At 37.1% G+C, this 25,222-nt stretch overlaps 1 protein-coding gene across 12 annotated transcripts in view; it reads right to left on the bottom strand.

Annotated features, from left to right (window-relative positions):
• The window catches only part of nfixa (nuclear factor I/Xa), a 97,280-nt gene that overhangs the window by 5,281 nt on the left and 66,777 nt on the right, over positions 1-25,222 (bottom strand). For 4 of the 12 annotated variants that reach the window (XM_082164222.1, XM_082164218.1, XM_082164224.1 and 1 more), the window contains 9 exons: positions 14,686-14,748; positions 14,413-14,487; positions 12,760-12,880; positions 12,393-12,428; positions 12,090-12,217; positions 10,579-10,659; positions 7,982-8,113; positions 4,492-4,661; positions 3,099-3,255 (listed from right to left, as the gene is read on the bottom strand). In XM_082164222.1, coding sequence (XP_082020348.1) covers positions 3,099-3,255; positions 4,492-4,661; positions 7,982-8,113; positions 10,579-10,659; positions 12,090-12,217; positions 12,393-12,428; positions 12,760-12,880; positions 14,413-14,487; positions 14,686-14,748 — 963 coding nt within the window. The other 8 variants (XM_082164227.1, XM_082164228.1, XM_082164229.1 and 5 more) reach the window with 7 other exon arrangements.

Here is a 25,222-nt window from a genome sequence, read left to right as displayed (position 1 = left end):
CAGTTTGCCTTCTGCTGCCTTTAATGACACAGCTCAGGATAGTCAATACTGAAGGGCTTGGCTCTGATAACCCATAATCAAACATAAGCAAGCACACCAGCCAAAAAACTGCCACTGAGATGAATGGGAATGCTAATGGATAGATTTCTCTAGGTATTATAGTCCTTGGACCAATGGCAGACAGGGTGAGTGCTTGAAATATTCAGTTTTTTTGCTGCTGGTTGTGCAGAAATCGCATTTTTAACAGTAATAAGTGCTACACTACTTTAAAAATATTTCTGTTGAAAAACACCCAAATTTCTAATTCTAAAATTCATTGGGCTTTCAAATTCAAATTTCAAATTCACGGCAGGTGTGTGAAGTAGGAGGGAGGATTTAAAATGTAGAAAAATATAAACTTTCAGTTTCAAATTCAAATTCAAACATTCTAAAATTCACTTTCAAATTCAAATTTCAAATTCACAGCAGGTGTGTGAAGTAGGAGGGAGGATTTAAAATGGAGAAAAATATAAACTTTCAGTTTAAAATTCAAATTCAAACATTCTAAAATTCACTTTCAAATTCAAATTTCAAATTCACCGCAGGTGTGTGAAGTAGGAGGGAGGATTTAAAATGGAGAAAAATATAAACTTTCAGTTTAAAATTCAAATTCAAACATTCTAAAATTCACTTTCAAATTTCAAATTCACAGCAGGTGTGTGAAGTAGGAGGGAGGATTTAAAATGTAGAAAAATATAAACTTTCAGTTTAAAATTCAAATTCAAACATTCTAAAATTCACTTTCAAATTCAAATTTCAAATTCACAGCAGGTGTGTGAAGTAGGAGGGAGGATTTAAAATGGAGAAAAATATAAACTTTCAGTTTAAAATTCAAATTCAAACATTCTAAAATTCACTTTCAAATTCAAATTTCAAATTCACCGCAGGTGTGTGAAGTAGGAGGGAGGATTTAAAATGGAGAAAAATATAAACTTTCAGTTTAAAATTCAAATTCAAACATTCTAAAATTCACTTTCAAATTTCAAATTCACAGCAGGTGTGTGAAGTAGGAGGGAGGATTTAAAATGGAGAAAAATATAAACTTTCAGTTTAAAATTCAAATTCAAACATTCTAAAATTCACTTTCAAATTCAAATTTCAAATTCACAGCAGGTGTGTGAAGTAGGAGGGAGGATTTAAAATGGAGAAAAATATAAACTTTCAGTTTAAAATTCAAATTCAAACATTCTAAAATTCACTTTCAAATTCAAATTTCAAATTCACCGCAGGTGTGTGAAGTAGGAGGGAGGATTTAAAATGGAGAAAAATATAAACTTTCAGTTTAAAATTCAAATTCAAACATTCTAAAATTCACTTTCAAATTCAAATTTCAAATTCACGGCAGGTGTGTGAAGTAGGAGGGAGGATTTAAAATGGAGAAAAATATAAACTTTCAGTTCAAAATTCAAATTCAAACATTCTAAAATTCACTTTCAATTCAATTCACCAAATTCAAATTCAGGGCTGTTGTGTAAAATGGGAAGGATGATTTGAATGGGGGGAAAAACATTGTTGAAAACAGCAAAGTTTTAAAGATTTTGGGGGAAAAAATCACTTTCAAATTCAAATTTCAAATTCAGGGCAGTTGTGCGGAGTGGACTCCATGAAATAGGAGGTGTTAATGAGACTGAGCGTGTTTGCAAGTATGTGAATGTGTGTGTGTATGTGTGTGTGAGTGATTTTTGGAGTCTAAAATATGACTGAAAAAGGCTGTTGTGTGTAAAAGCACCGAAAGATGGAAGGTAAAAAAAATTAAAATGGAGGGATACGACAGGTTGAGACCGATACACCATTCCATAAATATGAAATGAACGAATGAGAAAACACAGTAAGAAAAAGAACATTGATGTGTGAGAAGAAAAAAAGAAAGAAGGGATGGTCTTCTGAAAGGTTTGCTCGACCAGGCTCCTCCTGTTGCCCACCCGCCCTGCTGACAGCACGCGACACACACACATCCCAAGCAAAGACCCACAACCCAGTGCCGCCCGCTCTCACACACTGCCAGACACATCACAAATCCCTTCACCTGCACGTCTACACACATTTCCTTTTTGTATTTAGCTTGATGTGTCAATGGAAAGGCGCTTAATGTGGGGCGTCATTTTTTTGTTTGTTTGTTTGGAGTCCATGCCAGCTGCCCTGAATTTGATCTCTTGAAGGAAGAAAAGAAAGAAAGAAAAATGAAAAGTGAGAGCGATGAGGAGGGAGGCTGATCTATGAGAATGATTGGCTGTGTTTTTTTGTGCTTTTTTTCAGCCAATGAGAGAGGCAGCAAAGTGTCTCCATCCCCATTCAATTGCAAAAGTCCGTGACTGATTGCAATCGGATAAATAAATGGAAAAAGCAGGATGAAAAGGGAATTGAACGAGGAAAATGAACAAAGGAAAAAGTCAGATGGAGAAGAGCAGGGCATCTAAAGCCAGAAATATACTTTACGCAAGTATGCAAATACAGACAGGAATGCTTAGTCTGGTACTGTTTTTTTTCTTTTCTTTTTTTTTTCTATTGTACATATTTATTATTATTAATATTATTATTTTGCACTGTTTACATTTACATTCTGTACCAATTGTTTACATTAGTTTATATTTATATTTATGGAATGGGTATGTGTGCACTTTTCGAATGAGACAATAAACGTATTCAATTCAATTCAAATACATATTAGTTTGTGTTATTGTTGCGTTAACATTTCAGTACTCAAGGAGGCACTAGAGTTTCCTTAAAATATCTGTACCACTAAACCTGTTATTTTATTATCCAGATTGCTAGATATAAATGTAAACTGTTTAACTAACTTTTAGAGAAAACGGACCATAGCAGACGATATTTTAAGCAAATGCGCACTATGCGCTCTGGACATTTTTTGAAAACGCAGCGACAGATGAAATTAAACTTGAAAAGTCTGTGTTGGTGTACTTGCGTAAGGTATTTTTCGGGCCTAAATAGTCAAAAATCGTGGCCCTATCACTCAAAGAGTTGATGAGTTGCTTTTAGCGCAGCGGTAATGGGGCGATTTCAAGGGCTCTGGTGGGTCTGGTGCTTGAGCGGACACTTACAGGGCGAGGCCGGGGAGCCGACTCCGCTCTCGGGGTGTGTGTGGCTGGATTTGTGCTCGGGCAGGGGGAGGGGCATCGGCACCGGTCGCGCTACCGGAGGAGGAGGAGGTGGCAGTAAGAAGGAGCCGGGCAGTTTGTTCTGACCGCTCCCGTTATGCTGCAGATACACACACACACACATACAGATGATGAGGGGGTGAAAGAGGCACACACACACACACACACACACACACACAGACAGATACAGAAATGTGGAGGCGTGCAATCACAAAAGGTGAGATTGGAATGTTACAAACGTACAGAGACATTGAAAACTTAATAAACATACACACATCCACTGAGTTATTAAAGTGTCGTCATAAAATTTTGGTTCGGATCAGTTTTGAAAGAGGCAAAAACTTCAGGGTAAAGCAGTCCAGCTACATCTATTTCACAAACTGACTTTTAGCTAAAATCCACCTTTAAAATTATGATTTGCCCTCTCACAATTTTGAATCATGTTACTGCATTTTATTTATAAAACAATTGCAATTCTCTCCAACCAACAAAAGACTAATATTAAATGTTTATATCATTTACTTTTATTTATTTATGAATAATTCTTTAATTAGTTTATTTTTATCATAATTATTTTAATGTAATTATTATTATATAATCATTTAATTATTATAAATTAAACATTTATTTTCTGTAGTTCATACAATAAAAGGGAATGGAGCTCCGAAAAGGACATAAAAGCATCATTACAGTAGTTCATTTGACATGAGCACTATATTTCCAGACATACAATAGTTTTGTTTCAGGAACAGATGTAAACTTCAGTGTTTACTCAAAGAAAAACATCCCTCAAATGTTCCTGCGTTTAATCAAAACATAATTACTTCAATTTCAGTCTTTTCCTAACACAAACTATGCTATGGCTTGAGATACAATGCACAAGTTAAATGGACTATATTTATTTATAAATGTATACATTTATTTAAAATTAATTTTCCCCTTATTTTAGGGAAATATAACTTTTTTTTAAGCTTGGCAGTGGTGCAAAGAAAATAGATGCTAAATGAACTGAAGGACTAAACTGATATGGCTTATAATCCACGATGAACCTTTAATTTAAAAAAGATTAACATGCAATCATTGCTCAGCACGGGCATTTCTGTTTTGAAAAATATATTTTAGTGTTTCATGACACAAGGATGAGAGGATGAAATCAAACTCAAAACATGAAAAACGGAGACTGTCAAGTGTTAGATAATGGAGAGAAAGAGAAAGGAAGAGAAAGAGAGAGGGACTTTAGCAGAGATGTGTGTCAGTGTGTGTGTGTGTGTCCTGTCCACTGGTGCTGTTTGAATCGTGATGATGGTGTGTGTGTGTGTGTGCGTGCGTGTGTTACCTGTGCCCCCGGCTGCCCCGAGCCGTCAGCACAGACGAACTGGACGAACTCTTTGAGCGGGTCCTGATGGTGGTGATAGCGGATGGTGGGGTGGGTGAAATATGGACTGGACTGCTGGATGATGGAGGGAGCAGGGAAATGAAGGGCAGAGGCTGAGGCACGCGGACTCCCTGAGAAAGAGAGAGAGGAAGAGTGAGCGATACGTGCATGAGATACACAGCACAATGGGATATTAGCATTTGTGTGTGTGTGTGTGTGTGTTCATATAAACCTAAATTCTTCATCATCCCTCTTAAATATAATGTCCTTTCCTTAAAGGAATAGCTCACCTAAAAATTTACATTTTGAATTTGTTCACCCACGTGAAACAGAAAAGGAGACCTAAAGCAGAATGTTCACGCTGCTGTTTTCCATTCAGTGAAAGTGAATGGGGACTTTTTAAAACTTCTTTAAAGACTCTTAAATCTCATTTATTTAATCACAAATGGTGCCTTAAGACCAAGCTAGCAAGACAAAGATTCTCAGTAAATTACTTAAAATCCATAGAGATATGGTATGCTACCATTCAAAAAGTTTGGAGTCAATAAGATTTTTAAGATCCTTTGAAAGAAGTCTCTTCTGCTCACCAAAGCTACATTGATTTTGATCAAAGATATAGTTAATTTTTGTAATATTATTACCATTTAAAATAACTGTTTTCTATTTGATTATATTGTCAAATGTAATTTATTCCTGTGATCAAAGCTGAATTTTCAGCATCATTACTCCAGTCTTCAGTGTCACATGATCCTTCAGAAATCCTTCTAATATGATGATTTGATGCTCAAGTAAGTAACATTTCTGATTATTATTATTAATGATGAAAACAGTTGTGCTACTTTTGTGGAAACCGTGATCCTTTTTTTCCCCAGGATTTTTTGATGAATGCAAAGTTCAAATGAAGCATTTATTTGGAATATGAATCATTTATAAATGTCTTTACTTTCACTCTTACCCATTTAAACGCATCCTTGCCGAATAAAGAAATAAAGCACATAAGTTATATAGACTAAATCAACAGTGTAAATGTTTGCACCTTGACAGCTTTCTATTTCACTTCTGTTATATGGAAAAGAGCAGCATGGACATTCTGAGTAACATCTCTTTTCTTTATCCACACAAGAAAATAAGTCATACAGGTTTGGAAAGACGTGAGGATGAGTAAATGTTGACAGAAATTCATTTTTGGATATACTGTTTATTTTAAATGCCATTTTCACCATCCTCTCTTTTTCCTCTTTATCTATCTCATCCTGTCCCTCTTTTTTGTCTATCTCTAACTCCCTCTTTTTCTTCAGTCTTTCATTTTTTTGGTGCTTCTTAATCTCATTAGGTACTGGGCAGGAGCCAGGCGCTATGGGGTGCCAACACACACACACACACACACACACACAAATGCACTCATAAACGCCCTCTCACACACACACACACACACACACACACACACACACACACACACACACACACACACACACACACACACACAAACAAAAACGGTATCTTCTCAATCTCCAAAGAGTTATTCATCACTCACAAAAGCAAACCACAGTATCTCTTTCACAACAGCGGCCAACATCCATCCATAACTCACACAAACGCATTAGAAACGGCAGCGAGACAGTCTTTCTCATACGCACGCATTCTGCCCTCTTCCCCCGGCCTAACGCAAACCTTGCTTTTTCCACTGTCTCGACTCTGCATAAACATCCTAACCAGAAGCGTCTGCCGTAGAAAAACTTCCATAATCACACGCACGTATAATCCATTTAAAGCTGGCGCTCTCTGTCCCGCTGACCTTTACTTGATTAGGCCTCGCCGGCTGCAGTCGGACCCGAACGGATAGGAATTCTGCGATTTCCCAGGGCCATCGGATGGGATTAAACATCCGGGACGTCAGGGACAACACTGGAGGGAGCTTTGAATCGCTCTCCTTTGGGTGGGGATGGAGATGTTTTGAGTGGCCTGTGAGAGTGCAGTCTTAATGCCTCTGAATATCATCGTTTTACTGACGGGATTTTCATGGCGTTCCGAACACGCCTGCCAAGAAGAGCATCATCCCCCACATACACACACTCCCCTTCACATTTTGTCCTGTGCCAATATGAATGACAGCATGCCTGTATAACAAGCAACATGCTCGCTGGCTAATTTTAAAAACGCAGAGAGCGAAATGCACAGTTTTTATACGATTGTCTTGGCCACGCATCTGTTACGCATTGGGAAGCTTTCTAAACATTCCCTCATGGCTTCTCCCGTTTGTGTCTCCGTCCCTCTCCTCCTCTTTTCTTCAACCGCAAAATAGTCTCTGGTGATTCACATGGAAGTTGAAATAAGAATGTTTGAAATGAGAACAAAATCAGCGAATCAAGAACTGAACTCTGACATTCTGCACACTGTTCTTTAACGACTGAATGAGAACCAATCGTCGGAAAGAGATGAAACAAACATTTTCAGTAGGGATTCTGGTTCTGATTGGATTCTTTTAACAATTTTTTTTTTTTTTTTCTGCCCTCAGAAGCCTGTTGCCAAATTATAAGATAAGATTTTAACAGAACAGACATAACACATCTGAAACAATTCAATGTGATTCTTGCAAAAGACTTGAGTTTATAGTTGTATGAAAAAGCCTTCAGTACAATGTAACCCAGCATTCTTGGTGTATCGAGGAGTGAAACAGGACGAAAGGAACAACCTGAAATCCAGCAAGCATGTTTAACTGCTCTGAGCCGATTCAGAAGTATTTTTGGTTTACTAAAAAGAATCGACTCATAAGTGTCATTTGTTTGGACTACACAGCTCATGTTGTATTTTTAGCACTGTATATTTTAGTAGTGGCGCATACAGATAAATAAGCGGTGCGGGAAACACTGTCAGAGTATTTTAAGAAGACGAGAATCGACACTTGGCCCCAACCCAAGCAAAAGTTTTAAACTCTCAAACTCTAAACTTTCAAAAGTTGAAAAAGATTTGACATAACATCTTTCTACATACAGCGACACATAATTTGCTTAAAATAAAATAAAATGTAGGTCACACATTAAAAGAAACATGAGGACATTTCCACCAAACACACTTGAAAAATGAAGGTAAAAGCTGTGGATGAAATGATGATGAGAGAAGAGAGGAAAAGATGGAGAGCAAGAGGGTACGTAGATGGATGGTGTCGTTCATAAACTGTGGCAGCTCCTCACTCTCTCTGTCTCTCTGCCCAGCCAATCAGAGGTCTCCATCAATAACTCGCCACTGTTTAGAGCCAATCAAATGCCACTGAGGGCAATTTTGGACTAGTGTGGTGCCATGACAGAACTTTTGGACCAATCAGAAGCCTACGCTGCAATCTAATACTTTAAATCCCTCCTTTCCCCCTCCATTCTCTCTCTCTCTCTCTCTCTCTCTCTCTCTCTCTCTCTCTCTCTCTCTCTCTCTCCCTGCTGGAGTGTGTCTGTCTCACCTGGTCTCACGCCTGCCAGCATGGGCAGCGGGTGGTGTGTGAAGGCCATTCGGGGGGACCTCGTCTGTGCTGACAGGGCGCTGAAATCGAATTTCCCCGCTGGCTTCTTTAGAGACCCAGGAGAGGACAACCCTGCCAGAAACCACACGTCAACAACAACAACAGCAGCAGGGCACAGCACACACCAATCAAACACTCGCTGACTAGCTCAACTAACTTGACTGATCATTTTTGGTTGTTGAAGGGAGGGGACTGATTTATGACAAACTTAATGAGCATGTTCACTTGTTTCGAGGTGATCGTCTGTCTTCTCATTTTAATACCAGCAATGCTGACGAACGGAACAAATCAAAATGGGCGGTATGACCAAAAATTTTAATTAAAAAAGCCATTTTATATTACTGTAACAGTATATACAATTTTTACTAGAATTTTTAAATTTTTTATTTTATTTTAATAACTATTTGGTAATGTCTATTATTGGATAATCTAGCAATCTAAATAAAAGATACTTCATCATATTTGACATTGTTTTATATTTATTTGGAACTTGATCGACAAGTTGTAATATTTTGGAATCTCATTTAAAAAAAAATATAAAAAATGAACGATACATGTTATCAGTGAAGAGTTAAAAGACTTTAAAAAAGCATAATTCATATTATAAAAATGATAGTTCTGATTCTAAAATCTGGATGAGCCACACTGTAAAATATACAAAATAAACAATGAACAAGTTTCGAAGTTGCTTGCTGACCATGAACAACTAAATTCAGCTTCACTACTCCTTAAAAAAAAAAAAGTTACTCCACGTCTTGGCTTGTTTGGTTCGCGTCCTGCTTTGTATTTTCACATTCCTCCACGTTTCTTTGCCGCCCTTAATGTGTAAATAACGTAAAGCAGTCCTGTCCTCAAATAGCCAAGCAAATATAGCCTGTAGCAGTATAAACGTTGACACATTTCTACCTTCGCACAGTGTATAGCGTCATGCCACCCAACCGTAGTCTTCTGTAAGTGTTCCTTAACTATTAAATTAGCAACACCTCAACTGGTTCAATCCATCACCAGAAAGATGAAAGAGAGATGAAAATAACATGAAAAGGTGAGAAATAGCAGGAGAAAGTGATAACAGAACAGGGATGGCTCATAATTGGAAGATAACCAAAGCACACACACACACACAGTCCTCCTGGCACCCATTGCTCACCGTTACTCATACACACAGACTTGAACTTCACTTCAGTTTGATGCTATTTTTTCCTCTCTACATTACAAGGCATTAAATCCCATTTCAGCTTAATTCCCCTTTCTCAGTGCACTTTTGAGTGCGTTTGTTCTCGCATGTGTGTATGCGTGTGTGTGGGAGTGTGCAAATGCGTATGAAAGTGTTAAGTCTGTACATGTATATTTATCACAAAATGTGTACACATGCACACAACACACTCTCGCCACCTGGTTCTTTTGAAATAGGAATTTGATGCACTATAAAAACAGATATTCCAGTTTTTTTTTTTCTATCCCAGTTTTAAGCTTAATTTACATATTACTCCGGTATATTTCAAATTAATAAATTGAAATGAATGGTGCACTTGCACAACCATTAAAAAGTGACTTGAGCCTTCAGAAACATTTCTTATTATTATCAATGTTAAAAACAGTGCTTTTTCATATTTTTTGTGGAAACCGGGATAAATTTGTTTCACGATTCTTTGATGAATAGAAAGTTTAAAATTCAGCATTTGTTTGAAATGGAACAATTTTGTAACATTATGAATGTTTTACTGTCACTTTTGGTTGATTTAATGCATCCCCGCTGAATTAAAGTATTAATTTGAGTTAATTTCTTTGCATATAATTAAATAATCTTACTGACCACCTACTTCTGACTGGTAGTAGATTATGACATCTATGCCAGATATACCTATATATGACTGGTTAACATGGTCAAAGAGAGGCTAAAAAAAATATTGTGTAAAACTAAAATAATTTTAGTGAATGAAACCTTTGTTAACATTATAAAAGGACATCATGGGGGAAAATGCAGTGAAAGGCATTGCTATCTGATTATGACATTCACACACAAACGCAGAGCAGATGTCTCCCACTACTGTAGATACACGGAAGAGCCATCTGGGACCAGAACACAGACTGAGAGTGTGTGTATGTGTGTGTGGTTGATGCATGGACAGAAGATGCACCTGTGTTGTGCATTTTCTCAGTGTTTGTTTGTGTGTTGCTCTGACTTAAACTGTCCCATCTGGGTTCTTCCAACACTACTTGCTGATTGTGACTATGGCATTCATTTAGTTTAGTGTCTTAGGTACCCCTAAAGCTCAGTAAGGTTAAAGCACCCTTCATCAACACTAAACCTCTCATATTATACTGCAAAAACATCGAACTTTATCATTAAAAGTGACTTCAATGACGGTAAACAACAAACAAATCAATAACATGGGTGAAAAACAGACTAACCAAGCAGCACTTTTATTCTGCTCTTTAGTTGACACCTGATGCACTGTCCTGTCCTGTCCTGACACTGTCCTGTCTTCTCCCACTGCTTGTGTACATGTGCAAGTGTGTGTGGTGTGTGTTCTAACCATGGTATGGAAACTGCACGCCATCATTCTCATGTTTTATTTTCCTCTCTTGACCACTCGTCAAATGGTGCTGTACTGCAACTGGAGAAGGGAATTGTTAACAGGGAAGAAGGTCATGATGGTCATGGTGTGTTTAATGCCTTTTCCACCGACATGGTGCCGGTGCCCAATCTGCCCTCATTCCACACATTTCCACTCAACTCAAAAGTCGTCTTGTTCTTCGGGACTTCCTCCTTGGTTGTCTTAAAACACAAACTGCTATGATGTCAGCGGCTGACGTGCGGGTTCTCACCATGTATAGTTTTCAAATCAACAACTTAGTTTGACTGAACTCGTGGAAAATAAAACTAGATTCTAGATAAACTAGAATTAATAGGGTTGGGATCCGAGAACAAATGTAATTATTTTTAATTATTTTTAATATTAGAACCAAATTATTTTCATGACATTTGGTTCCAATATCAGAGTTTATAAAATCAATTTTAAGACTTACAGGTTAGTCATCTCATTTTTTTTTTTATCATTCTCTTAACTTTTTAAATCAGTCACATAAAAAGGTAGATAGTCTAATTTGAATCTGAAAAGTACGGCTAATTAGCCATAACTAATGGCTAGTTGGTCGGACTAGTTCTTAAGACACAGTCTTAACTTAGCGGCTATGTTTATGCAACTGTTCTCGTTCTCATCTCTCAAAAGTTTATGTTAAAATTAAATGTAAGACATAATGGGGGAGTTTTAATTATAAACAAGTATGAAATACAAAGGGACACTTATTTTGAAATGTTTATGCTTTACTATTTCCAGCTGCATTCTTACAATAATCTACAACAAATTACAAACATCATAAAGTAAACACTGTCATTATTCATCAGATGTAGATCATAATTATAATATAATATAATATAATAATTACATTAGGCTGTATCACAATTCCTGTTTTTCAATCTCCAAATTTAAATCATAATGGTTTTCACGGGAATTCGCATATATACGTCACTCGCCCGTGCGTGTCTTGTCTTATCAGTAAATAGAGTTAATGAATGTTTTATGAGCAGTATGATAACCATATTCATCCGCAAAGTCACGCAGAGCTGAAGAAAAACTGAAAAAAAAAGGTTCTTCCGCAAAATGCATGCAATTAACCGCAAGAAGGACAAAAGATACATAGTGCACCTTTAATTTTAGATTAATTATACTTAATCTGACTGAATATAGGACATTTTAAGAGTTTTTAAAGGGATAGTTCACCCAAACATGAAAATTAGCCCATGATTTACTCACCCTCAAGTCATCCTAGGATCCTGTCATGAACACTTTTTGTAGTGTTTGAAGTCTGTTTGTAGACAGTTTATGTTGTACAATAGTAATTGAAATCTTTGTTCGGCTTTCAAGTTAGTGGAAATGTGGGCTTGTGCTCAAAGGTGACTGCTACAGTTTGGCAGAGACCAGACTCAGGCATCAGCACCGTTTCAGTGTAAAAGCTGTTATTTGTGTGTAAATGCGATGCTCACCTGCATCAACGTCATTTGGCCAGCCACTGGACTGAGAGCTGGTGCCGGCCGGAGAACGACTGGAGTAGAAGACATCATCAACAGGACTCTCCATCTCACTGTCATCTATAGACTTGCGCTTATTAGAGCTGCAGAGAGAGAGAGAGAGAGAGAGAGAGAGAGAGAGAGAGAGAGAGAGAGAGAGAGAGAGAGAGAGACCGAGCGAGAGGTTATTAAATGCCCTTGTGATAGATTCCTGTAGACAGGCAGAGAGAAACACAGAAAAAGGTGCAGAGATACAGAAGACTGTGACAGACTGAGTACCTCCGAGGAAGACTGGCGTACAGCTCCACCTCAGACCTACAGCGCAAGAAGAACGACAGACAAGGGGGAAAACAGAAGGAAGGACAAAAAGGAGAGCAAGACAGATCAAATTTCCACTGAAGAAATACTGAAACAGGCACAAACAGCAGGTATATGGGTGTGTGTGTGTGTGTGTGTGTGTGTGTGTGTGTGTGTGTGTGTGTGTGTGTGTGTGTGTGTGTGTGTGTGTGTGTGTGTGTGTGTGTGTGTGTGTGTGTGTGTGTGTGTGTGTGTGTGTGTGTGTGTGTGTGTGTGTGTGTGTGTGTGTGTGTGTGTGTGTGTGTGTGTGTGTGTGTGTGTGTGTGTGTGTGTGTGTGTGAGTGTTCACCTTGTGGATGGAGGAGAGGCAAGCGAACGTCTGCCAAGTGCTACTTGGTTGATATTGTAGTAACTGGGACTTTCCAGATCCGCAAGTGAGAAATTAGGACCTGATGCTGTTGCAACTGGGGCTGCAGAAGAAATAAAAATGTTGGAGAACTTTTGAAACGTAAAATCGGAAATGTAAAACTTAGAAATCGAACTTAGAGTGAAGTAACTAATGAATCTATGCTAAATTAATGTAACACCGTGTCCAACCAGACGCGATGTGATAAGATTCCAGCGACAAATAATTTGTCTGTCCACACTAGACACGACGTGACTGCAAGATGCGTCGAAATCAATTAAAACCCACAGCCAATCAGAACAGTGTGTGGGCGGAGTCTCGCGGTGAGTGCACAGCACCAGTAGTAATCTTGATGGCAATCACAAGAAAATGGATAAGTAGCTACATAATCAAATTCACAAATATTACACCATTTAAACATTATTAAAAATACATAGTCTACTGAGTTACTAAAACAATCTTTGTCAAAGAATACACTTGTTTGTTCATAGTTTGAACGTTCTTGTTTCCATTTGTTTAATTTCAAGATCTGAGGTAAATTATCCATTGTTTCTTTTACAGCTACAAAGCTGGAGCACTAAATGATATTCAAATCCACATCACATGCTTTTAACATTAAATAAAGCACATAAACAGTGCCTGAGATTATCATTGCACACTTCGAGTTTGTTGTTCCAGCGCGACGTCGCAGAAAAATAGAAACCGTTTCTAAAATGGTCGCGTGTCGCCGTCGCGGCTGGTTAGGACAAAAACTCTGATTTATTATCTGATGGAAAATATACCTTTTATCGCGTCGCGTGTAGTTAGGACACGGTGTAAGTAAGATGTATTTCTTACAGAATTTCCTATAGGATTTGTAATTTATGTTTTTGAAAAAAGTTCAGAATATCTCAGAAAAAAAGGTACAAAAGCTGTCATAGGTGTGGTACCCCAAAAGATATATCTTTGCCTTTTTTACCCTCTATGTTTTACCCTTAAAGGGTGCATTTTAGTACCTTTGGAAAGGATAATGTCCCAGTAACAGCTTTTGTACCTTTTTTTTCTGAGTGTGCCGACCTTACAACTTGCTAAACGACAGTATTACTTTTTTCAAGGTTTAGTATCATTAACTAAAACTAAAAAACATTTAGTGTTACTTGAAATAATATAAACATATACTGAAATATAATATATTAAAAAAATGAAACAAACATATATTTATAACAGTAACACTGCTTTTTTACCCTAGTATTTTTTTTAACGTATTTTTAATTAAAACACCATTACAACAAAACTCTGAAACTCTAAGACTAATTAACTGTACAAATTACATTCCAAATTAGAAATTGGATCAGATATAATAACTTCAGTCAGCAAGTGATTCATCTCAAGACGATTCAATGAGAAAGTTATCTGATTAATTCTTACTACGAATTACATCAATGACTCTTCTGATTCAGTGTTTACTAAACTGATTCATCCACTGATTCATTAATAAGAACCGCAATAATTGAACGAGTTATTCATGAATTGAGCAACAAAATTGAGCTAAATACAGTATTTGTTGCCGTGGCTCTGCAGATTTAAGAAAACACGGGTGGGTGTTACAGTACTTACTCTGAGACACTCGTACAAGCTCGGCTACGTTCCACACTCCTGAAGTCACAAAACAGTCCTGAAAACTCAGATGTCCTGCAGAGAGATAAACACGTGCCTCACTCAACTGGAACCTGGGCTCTGTGATACTAGCGTGTTTAAAGAGACCACATGCATCAACTATAGTGAAGTACTTTAATTCAGAAATGATGCATTACATCGGTCAAAAATGAGGGTAAAGACTTAAATCACGAAAAATATATATTTTTCAGTATGTGTGATTTTTTTTCTCACCGTTTGGTGGGGGTTTGATGTCTGAGTCTCCTTGTTGACTGGAATTGTCTGATTGCCCAGATTCTGCATTGAGAGAGAGAAAAAAAATGCATTTAAATGGCAGAAAATGCGTCATATTCAATTATTACTGTTCGAATTGGATTGTTCGGTGACGTTTAGGCACTTGGACACAACGACATTGTGAGCGGATATTTTCAAAATGAGAAACGAGTGTCTTAGTACATATGCATGCAAGTGTGCGTTATCAGCACAGTTTATGGCAGGCTGCGTGTGCATGTGTGCTTGTGGAGGTGTTTATCGGGCGGTTGTGGGTGATAAGGGAACACACTGGCCCATGCCAGCACGATTTGATAGAGAGTGTGTAGAGATTAGGACAAATACACCCGCACAAACAAAAGAACAGCAGACTGAACGGAGGAGAAAGAGCGAGACGATCTCTTTTCTCTCCATTTAGCATGTAGTCTCCATCTCTGTCTCTCTCTCTCTTTCTCTTTTTCTGGAGTTCTGGCAGCCATTTTAGTCTTTGGCAGCCATCTTAGTATTGGCGGTGTACACACATTCCTGCTAGCTGACGACACACACACAAACATAGGCCCAAACCCATGAACACGGCTGGAAAATGTGTACAGTAGGTTGTGTTTCACATGATGGCATACAGCATCCCAGTCCTGTTTGAGCTCACTGACGCTCAAAAAGGGAGGACGATACACTCAGCGACCGTCATTCAGTCTCAATGGAGATTTCTGGCGACATGAGCAACATCTACCATTTTAATTTGCTACGAATTTGAAAGAAGCCCTGGCTGGTGTTACTATTTTGGAGCTTGAACACCTTCTACTATCAATACACAGAGAAGAGCAGCTGGGATGTTCTGCAAAATTTCACCTTTTGTGTCCCACGTAAGTAAGAAAGTCATACAGGTTTGTAACGACATGAAGTTGAGCTAATAATGAAGGAACTGTCATTGAACTTTTACCTGTGAGAGTTTTACTACAGACGAGAGCAGTCGGTGTCTCTCGCTCTAGATGAAACCTTACACATGCAACACTGATCAGTGCAGACTGCAAAGATTGCAAACTGACTTCACCCACACAAATTATGTTAGTACTCATCTAGAGCAGCTTCATGAACCTTTTGTTTTTGGTGTGCTGTTGTAGGTGAGGTAAGACACAATAAAAGGAGGGAAAATACCTTTCTAACTACTTTTTCTTTAAGGTTTTAGGTCAGTAAACAACCACCCCAACTTTAAAAAAAAAAATATATATATATAGTCAAGTCAAGTCAAGTCAAGTTTATTTGTATAGCGCTTTTCACAATACAGATTGTATCAAAGCAGCTTCACAGTATTAAATTAAAATAATACAACAAAGTTTGTTTCAAGAGGAATTTGTTGATTGATAAAATTAAATTAAATATCCCCAAAATATCCCCAACTATATATACACTACTATTTAAAAGTTTGAGTTTGGTAATATTTTTTTTATGCTTTTGGAAGAAGTCTCTTCTGCTCTCCAAGGTTGCATTAATTTGATCCAAAATACACTAAAACAGCAAAATTATGAAACATTAATATAATTTAAAAGAACTGTTTTCTATTTGAATATATTGTAAAATGTAATTTATTCCTGTGATGCAAAGCTGAATTTTCAGCATCATTACTCCAGTCTTCAGTGTCACATGATCCTTCAGAAGTCATTCTAATATGATGATTTGATGCTCAAGAAACATTTATTATGATTATTATCAATGTTGAAAACATAATTCATATTTTTGTGGAAACTGTGATACTGTAAATTTTCAGGATTCATTGATTAATAGAAAAAAAAGAAAAAAAACAGTATTAATTTAAAATAGTTACTTTTGGTCAATTTAATGCATCTTTGCTGATTAAAATAAGTCATTTCTATTTTAAAAAAATCTTACCCTAAACTTTTCTCTCTTATATGATTTTGTGAAGAAAATCTTTTTCTAAAAAAAAACGTACCTTAAAAGTTTTATAAAAGTAGACCATATCAATTGTAAACGGCTTCGCGTTTGAAGCAGACCAAACCTTATGTCTTATTCTTAACAGAGTTTTATGTTAAAACTGTCAAATGGAATTTGTTGCACGTTGCATTAAGTTTCATCATAAGGAGTGAGATGTCGTCCACACATGTCCTTTTAATTATCATTTATAAAGACATGAGATATGAGACTTTAGGTGCGTGTGTGTTTGAACCAATAAAACGATGTCTCTCTCTGACCCAAACAGATGTTAAACCCCATACAGCCACTGTTTCCCTCGCCCCCTCCCTCCGTCCCCGTTTATCAGCATGCAGTTGGGTTTCGCTTAAGAGGTTTAGCATTATGTTGCTAAACATTCTGACCTTTTTTTAATCCATAATGCTCTTAAAGTGTTCCAAAGCACCCTAATCCCCTCCGCCTTCTCACTCCGCACTCATTTATCAGCCAATAGTCATCATTCTCCGGCTTCCTTTCAGCTCTAATTATTTATTTCTCATCCTGAGCTCAGTGTCAGTGAAATATCTCATAGCTCGAGGACATTCGTGTGTGTGAGCGGTACTGGGTTTTTTGACTGCGAGCGCGCTGGATTACAGATGCTCCGGAGTTACGGAGTCAGACGAGACAAACATCTGTCTGCACTTACACATGAAGAGCTTAAGGGAGCAGCTCGGCGAACGTAAACTCATTTGTGAGGTTATTTCATTAAAAGCAAGCTGGTTTTCAATGTGCATTCGTGTGTGTACATTTTTTCTATGTATGCATGTGTAAGTCTGTGTATGAAGGAGCAGGTGTGTGAGATTGGTTTCGGCACAGCCTGTCACCCATCTGTGTGCCCGTCTGCAGCCAGAGTCTGCCAACACAACACACACACACACACACAGAATGGAGAAAGAGACACACATAAGCAGAGAGACAAGACAAGAGAGCAGAAAATAAAAATAGAGATGCATCTTTCACGCATAAGTCTAAGCATCTCCATCAGTGTGTGGACATAAATAGCTTTAACACACACACACACACACACACACACACACACACACACACACACACACACACACACACACACACTGGCTATTGAAGACATGTGATTTGGGCTGTTTACAAGCTTTTGACTGGATCCGAACCCCAGGAGAACCCCCTTGTCCACAAAGACAGACAGAGACGGATTGAGAAGGTCGAATATTAATCGCACTGTGTTTCTCAAATCACTACAGAAATAATAATCACCCAATGACAGATCATAATTTGTTTCAAAGAAACCATTCTATTCTGTGCTACTCTGCTCTATTTTGTTCTATTCTACTCTTTTCAATTATAATCTATTGTAAAAGACTGCCCAGCCTGTCACATTTGAACTCAAATTCAAGAAAAATAAATATTTTTGCGTAGTAAATTATTTATTTACTATTATTTACATAGTAAAATTATTTTTAATTATTTACATTAAATTGATCAAAAGTGACAGTAAAGATAAAATGTTACAAAAGATTTCTATTTCAAACAAATTGTGAACTTTTTTTTTTAAATGTAATGTACAAAATCATATTCTATAAATAATTGTATTTAAAATTGTATTATATATAATTGTTATTAATATATATGTATGTATATATGTGTGTATATATATTTATTTATTTATTTGAGAACTATTTATGTACAATACTGAACAATTCAGTGGAGAAATATTCTTAATTTCCATCTAATTATGTAAAAAGATGCAAAGATTCATGACAGTAAACAGTAACAGTAAAGATATAATGTTACAAGATTTCTATTTAAAAAAAAATGCTGATTTAAAAAAAAAAATTTATGTACAAAATCATATTCTCTTAATTTTATTTAAAATGTTATTTTATATATCATTTTTATTAATATATATATATATATATATATATATATATATATATATATATATATATATATATATATATAAATAAAATAATATATTTAATTGAGAATGTACTATTTATGTACAATACTGAACAATTCAGTGGAGAAATATTCTTAATTTCCATCTAATTATGTAAAAAGATGCAATGATTCATGAAAAAGAAGAAATAATTTTCTTTATGCTAAATATAAAGTGGCTTTTGGGGGTTTCGCCATTGGTTGTGACCTGGTGATGATTTCCTGAGGTTTACCTCTCACAGGCATTTGAAGTCTGTTCTACTTGTGTCCAGTAGGGGGCTCCGGAGGGCATGTAAACAGCGAGGGAAAAGCCCTAGAGCTTTGGGAGACAGCAGGTGATGTGATTTGGGCCATTTCAGGGCAGTCACAGGTGTGCAATTTCACATCAACAAACATCACCTTTCAGTGTCAATAAAAATAAACACAGTTTGTTGACACTTGTGGTTTGTTCGCTGTGGTTGTCTTTCTCAACAGTACAAGCACAAGGCCAATAAATGACATCATAAGCACAATCTTACGCAATACAAACTATCTATCTATCGGCGCTATCTAAGGCCGAATCTGGAGAGATTCAGCAGGATGTGCATCGATTTTTTTGTGTATGTGTGTGAGAGTGTGTCCTCAGAACAACCCATGACCCAGACAGGATGTGACTGTTAAATAGGCTTCACAATAGTTCAGTGTGTGAAGGGCTGCACAGGATACCAGGTATAAAACACACACACACACACACACACACACACACACACACACACACACACTGGGTTGCCATGTTTTATGGGGACTTTCCATTGACAAAATGATTTTTATACAGTACAAACTGACAAAAAATGTCCCCATGAGAACAAGGATTTCAAATATTGCCATCTTTGTGGGGACATTTTCTCCCCATAACAAAGAGAATACCTGAACCACACACACTTTTGATCAATTTAATGCATCCTTGCCGAATAAAACTATTAATTTGAATAACAAACTTCTCCATGCTAACACCACACTAGCATCACAGCGGTGAGTTTTACGCACAGCAGCACCAGTCTAGTTCTTCAGAAAATGCCAAAATCTTTTTGGATAGAGCCACAGAGATCCACCGAACTGATCATGTGATGTAAAAATGCCACTTTGTGCCTCAGAAAGAGAAAGAAAGTGATACAAAGAGAAAGAGCCTGAAGGAGGTCTGGGAACAGAAGGTTCTGCCAAAAAAGCCGGGAGAGAGAATTAGGAGGGGGAAGGCAGACGGGATCTGTTGCCAAGGAAAGTGAAGAGAAGAGAGGAGTACACAACATACATCTAGACAAAGAGAACAGAGTGAACAGACAACTAATAGAGGAGGAGAACAAACAGAATAACAGACAGAAGACACACATTGATACATGAACACACATGCACTTTGACCCTAAGTCACAGAGCCAGAAACCTAACTTGCTTGTATGTGGAAGGTGGGGTTTCCTTTTCTAGCCAATCACAGAGCTGGAAACCAAATGCACAGGCCAATGAGATATGGGGGTTCCGATCCAAGCTCCGCCCCCCCTCACAGTTCTTTGTGTATTGTGTAGTTGAAGCACACAGATGCTCAATGATGTCATGAGTGTGTGTTCTGCAGCGGGACGTCTGAGGTCACGGAGGGTCAGCGCACTGTCATTCGTGACAGCTGGACAAGGGAAGAAATTTTACACATGGATACGCATCTTTGAAGCCTTCGCACGAGTTTATCCATGTTGTTTAAAACTAGAAATTGGGGCAACATGCATGCATGCGTGTGTGTTTATGCGCTTATCGGTATGATCCTTTAACGCTACCGCACTAATAAACCTCACTACATGATAAGAGGATCCAATAAGCTTTTCCCAGAATCCTCAGCGGTCCTAAAAACAAGCAAAAATCTGTGTGTAAACATACACAAACACAACATCTCGACGAGGGAGTGCAGACACAGCTGTTCTGTGCTGACCTGAGCTAAGTGTGTGTGTGTGTGTGTGGTTTGGCTCTTATCTTATTAAATGAGATAAGAAGCTTGAAGAGGAGTTTGTCCGTCTTGATTCTCACTGGTTGTCACGTCACTAATAATTGGCTGCTGACAGTCTATCAGGTCTTGACGTTGATCTGGGACCTTCGCCTCTCACCCTGTCTGGGGAATGTGGAGTGGGACGGTCCCAGGATTCAGCAGAGGCCTACAGAGCCCTTTATTAAATCTATTTTGCAATAGTAACACAAAATAGTTGCACTCATGGCCTCAAGGACAAAAATGTCCCCATTGAAACCCATTAAAGCTGCAAAAAAAACTTTAGTGCAAATCCCAAATCCAGCCACTGTGTGCACCAGTACAGCTTTGCGGGCATTTAACACGGAAAATTTGGTACTGTGCCCAAACAAAATCTTACTGAAAGCTCATTTTTTGAGATGTCAACTTCAAATTTGGAACACAACTTATTTAGATTTATGACTTAGATTTTCTAGCAGTTTTAGAGTTAAACATGTTTCATAAAATATATATTTTATAATGTTCATAAATCATTTTCATCAACTTAAACCAATATAATTGGTTTAATATATATATATATATATATATATATATATATATATATATATATGGGTTTAGTTGGTTGAAAGGCATTGTTATACAGTTTCTAAAAACACCATGATAATGGTGAAAATTACGATTTGATTCTTTTTGCATTTCATCAGATTTTTTGCATTTTCACAAAAATCAAGTGAACAATATACTTATTATATACTTTAAGAAGCTTCTCTTAAAAGCAAAAATAGTGAAATTCCTAATATTAATTCCAATAATTCCCAAAGTATGTTTGTATTGAAGCATAAAAGCATTTATTCAGCAACCACAATCGCAAACAATATAGTCGAGATAGTCGAGGTTTGGATTATTACAGTGAGTTACCGAGAAGGCTTGCTCTCAAAATTGAATAGTAGCAAATATCACATGCAGCCTCGTTTCAGTAGAAAATCACAATGGAGATCGCCCAAACTTTCATGTTCTTGTATCTGTTTTCAGATCATCAGCAGGGTTTTTTCAGTGCAGAAAGGAGGAGGAGGAGAAATGAATATATTAATATACGATTAATCATGCAGTCCTATTTTAAAGTGTACTGGTGTGATATTTAGCGTGTTGCTATGCGGTTGCTAAGGGATTGTGGGTGGTTGCTAGGTCGTTACTCGCTGGGCCAAGTCAAAAAATTACTTTCCTTACCACAAATGATGCCAGATGCATCTGAAACACATTTTGCAACCCATTTTACTTCCAGAATTGATTGGATCATTGATTGGATAATGAAAAGTTGGAGCGAAGGGGTTAAACATTAGAAGGACTTGGTGACATCACCAACAAAAGAAAGTCATTTCTGAAGAGGAGCAAATTATTGCATTTTGATGAAAGATTACAAAGGATTTCCCCCCCTGATTAATCATTCACAGTAAGACCAGGTAAAGTCAGTCAATTTTAATTTCAATTTGAGGTTTAGGGGTTCTGCCATAAAAAACACCACAAATAACATCAAACTCATTTTGTATGAATGACTAATATTTACGGAGCTGTAGAGGGATCAGAAAGCATCATCCTTTGAAAATCCATCACAAACAGATCCGAGAATGAGGATTCGAGATGCAGTGTTAAAGTGAACGAGAGCGAAAGAGCCATGAAGGTTTCTCTAGTGGAACTGCAAGTGACTGCATCTGTTTGGCAGCAGCTCAGAAAAGTCTAGTGTTTCAGCCTCCACACACACACACACACACACACACACACACACACACACACACACACACACACACACACACACACACACAGAAAGCTCAGAGAGAGCTAGTGTTTCAGGCCTCGGCCTCAGGGACTGCTATTCCAGGCTAGTTTATGAAAAACAGCTTTATGTGGAAAAAAAGAGGAAACGTTGGAAGAGAGAGAAGGAGAGAGAGGTTGAGTCTGCAGTTAGAAACAAAGGCCACGTACGCACTGCAAAGTTTTGGGAGTGATAACCTTATTAAAATGACTCCCCAGAGTTACCATCACATGTGTCTGCGATGCAGGAGTGATTCCTGAACCCATGAAAGCTGACAAAGTGATTGCCATTAGTGACGGTGGTGCACAAGAAACACTGATGCACTCGGTTTGCCTGTTTTACCTGGTAGAATTTGTACCAAAAGAGTCAAGACCAGCACACACCTCCATTTAAGTGATTTGCTCACATCAAACCTAGAGAATGGAGACATCTGATAATGCTTTTAATTACTTTAAATATGAATCTTGCATTTTTGTTAAAAACTTTACATGAATTATTCACTGCAAACCTCACTCAATAGCTATTCTGGTATCCTGGTGCATATCCTTACTGGGTTTAACACACAGATCAAAAGTTAAAAAGTTTGGGGTCAATAATAAAAAAATTTAAACATTAATACTTTCATTCAGCAAGGATGCATTATACTGGTAAAAATTGACAGTAAAGATGTATAATGTTACAAAAGATTTACATAGAAAAAATTGTGAAACAGAAAACCATCACATTAAATTGTTAAAATTTTCCACAAAATTACTGTACACAATATTATTTTCCAGAGGGACATTTTCTCAAGATAGCTTAATTTGTGAGTAAATGACAGAATAAATTTTTTTCTTGTAGTCTTGTGGCTATACTATGAAAACAGTATGTATTTTAATGTTTATTTTGAATATTTGAATAATTTGTGTGTTTTTTCTATTAATAATCTGTTGTCCCCTCACCCCGAAGTGATCAGGAAGTGAGGATGGTGTTTAACGTGAGGAATAGAGGAGGAGCCTACAGGCCACAGATGCATGGACTCCAGCAGAGCACAGCTGGGCGGCAGGTGCTGTCTATCATCTGGCATGAAGCGAATCACAATAACCTCAAATGAACCGGCTCTATTCCCGCCCTCAGCCGCCCTCGGGATGAGCGGGACAGACCGCCTCTCAGAAACACCTACAGGCCCAGATGTCATGCACTGCCAGCGATATTTATCATTAAACGCTGCTTTCCAGAGCGTGACCACTTCTACAAGATGGATTGTTACAAACTGAGCACAGGCAATGTATAGTTTACTTTTACTGGTTTAGATTTGTATGATTTTGAAGTGTTTCAAAAGACCTATAGCAACAGCTCACCCAAAAATTCAAATGCTTTTATTTACTCACCCTCATGCCGTTCCAAACCTGTATGGACTTTTTTTTTCATATAATGAGACACATTGTGGTCTCATGTTGTTGTGCAGCCCACTGACTTTCACTGTATGGAAAAACAGTTTAAATATTCTCCAAAATATCTTATTTTGTGTTTACAGTACTTTAGTTGAAATAAATTCATAGAGGTTTGGAACGACATGAGAAATTTTATTTTGGACTAACCGAACTGCAAACTTTTGCAATCAGAGCAGATCTAAGTACACTACCATTTAAAAGTTTGTGGCTAATAAGAGGCTAATATATATACATTTTTAATGAATCCTTTTATTTAGAAAAACATTATCCCGTTTTCCACAAAAATATTAAGCAGCACAACTGTTTCAACACTGATAACAATAAATATTGTTGCAGCAAGTAGAATAGAATAGAATAGAATAGAATAGAATAGAATAGAATAGAATAGAATAGAATAGAATAGAATAGAATCCTCATATTAGAAGGATTTCTGAAGGATCATTTGACACTGAAGACTGGAGTAATGATGCTGATTCAAAATAGAATTATTATTTTTTGTAATAATATTTCACAATAGAGAGAACAGAGTTTCTTTCCTCAGGCCATCTACCTCACAGGGCAATAAACATGTGCAATATGCAACACTATTTATACTTGTATTTATTTAACATACCTCTTATTCACATTCACTTGCATTTGTCTATATACATGTACATACATATTGACTATTTTGTTTACTGTGTATTTTTTTATGTAGGCTATATTAATTTTTATTCACTTATTTTATTTGTATTATCTGTGTCTTGTCCCCAAGACAAACCCCTTGTATATGCAAGCATACAGGTGAAAAAGCTCATTCTGATTCATAAAAGACATGGATGGTTTTTTTTTAATGGTACTGTACCTTACTATTTTGGTGCTTTCTTGACAGACAAGGTCACTATGAACTATATAAAACAATTCTCATTTGAACAGCTAAAAGGTTTGGAACAAAATGAGAGTGAGTAAATAATGACCAATCTTTCATTTTTTTTTGGATGACCTATTCCTTTAATGCTGCCAGAGTTTTCACTTGTTTTCCTTAATTTGATCTGATGCATGTGATTTGATTTCTTTTCAGCTACTAGGAGCCGGAGTCCAACCCTTCAGCTCGCAACACCAGATGCAGCTCAGACATCTAAACATTTGCTTAGTGATTTAGTTTTCTGTTTTAGTTGGGTGGCGTTCACCTCACTGGCAGCAAACGCACATACCCTGCGGCCGAGACTCTGGGTTTTCCCTCCTTTTCTTCCTCTCCTTTTCCATCCCCTATTCTTTTCAAGGACTATGTTTATTTTCATGTAAAGCATGTATTTTTATTTTTATTTTATCATATGTATATACATATACATATATATATATATAAATGTTTTTTTTTATTTTATATTATTATAATTTTTGTATTGTATAGTGTTATTAGTG

Source organism: Leuciscus leuciscus, assembly GCF_965113295.1.
Source record: "Leuciscus leuciscus genome assembly, chromosome: 3".
NCBI classification, from domain to species: Eukaryota; Metazoa; Chordata; class Actinopteri; order Cypriniformes; family Leuciscidae; genus Leuciscus; species Leuciscus leuciscus.
This window is presented reverse-complemented; position numbering and strand designations above follow the sequence as displayed.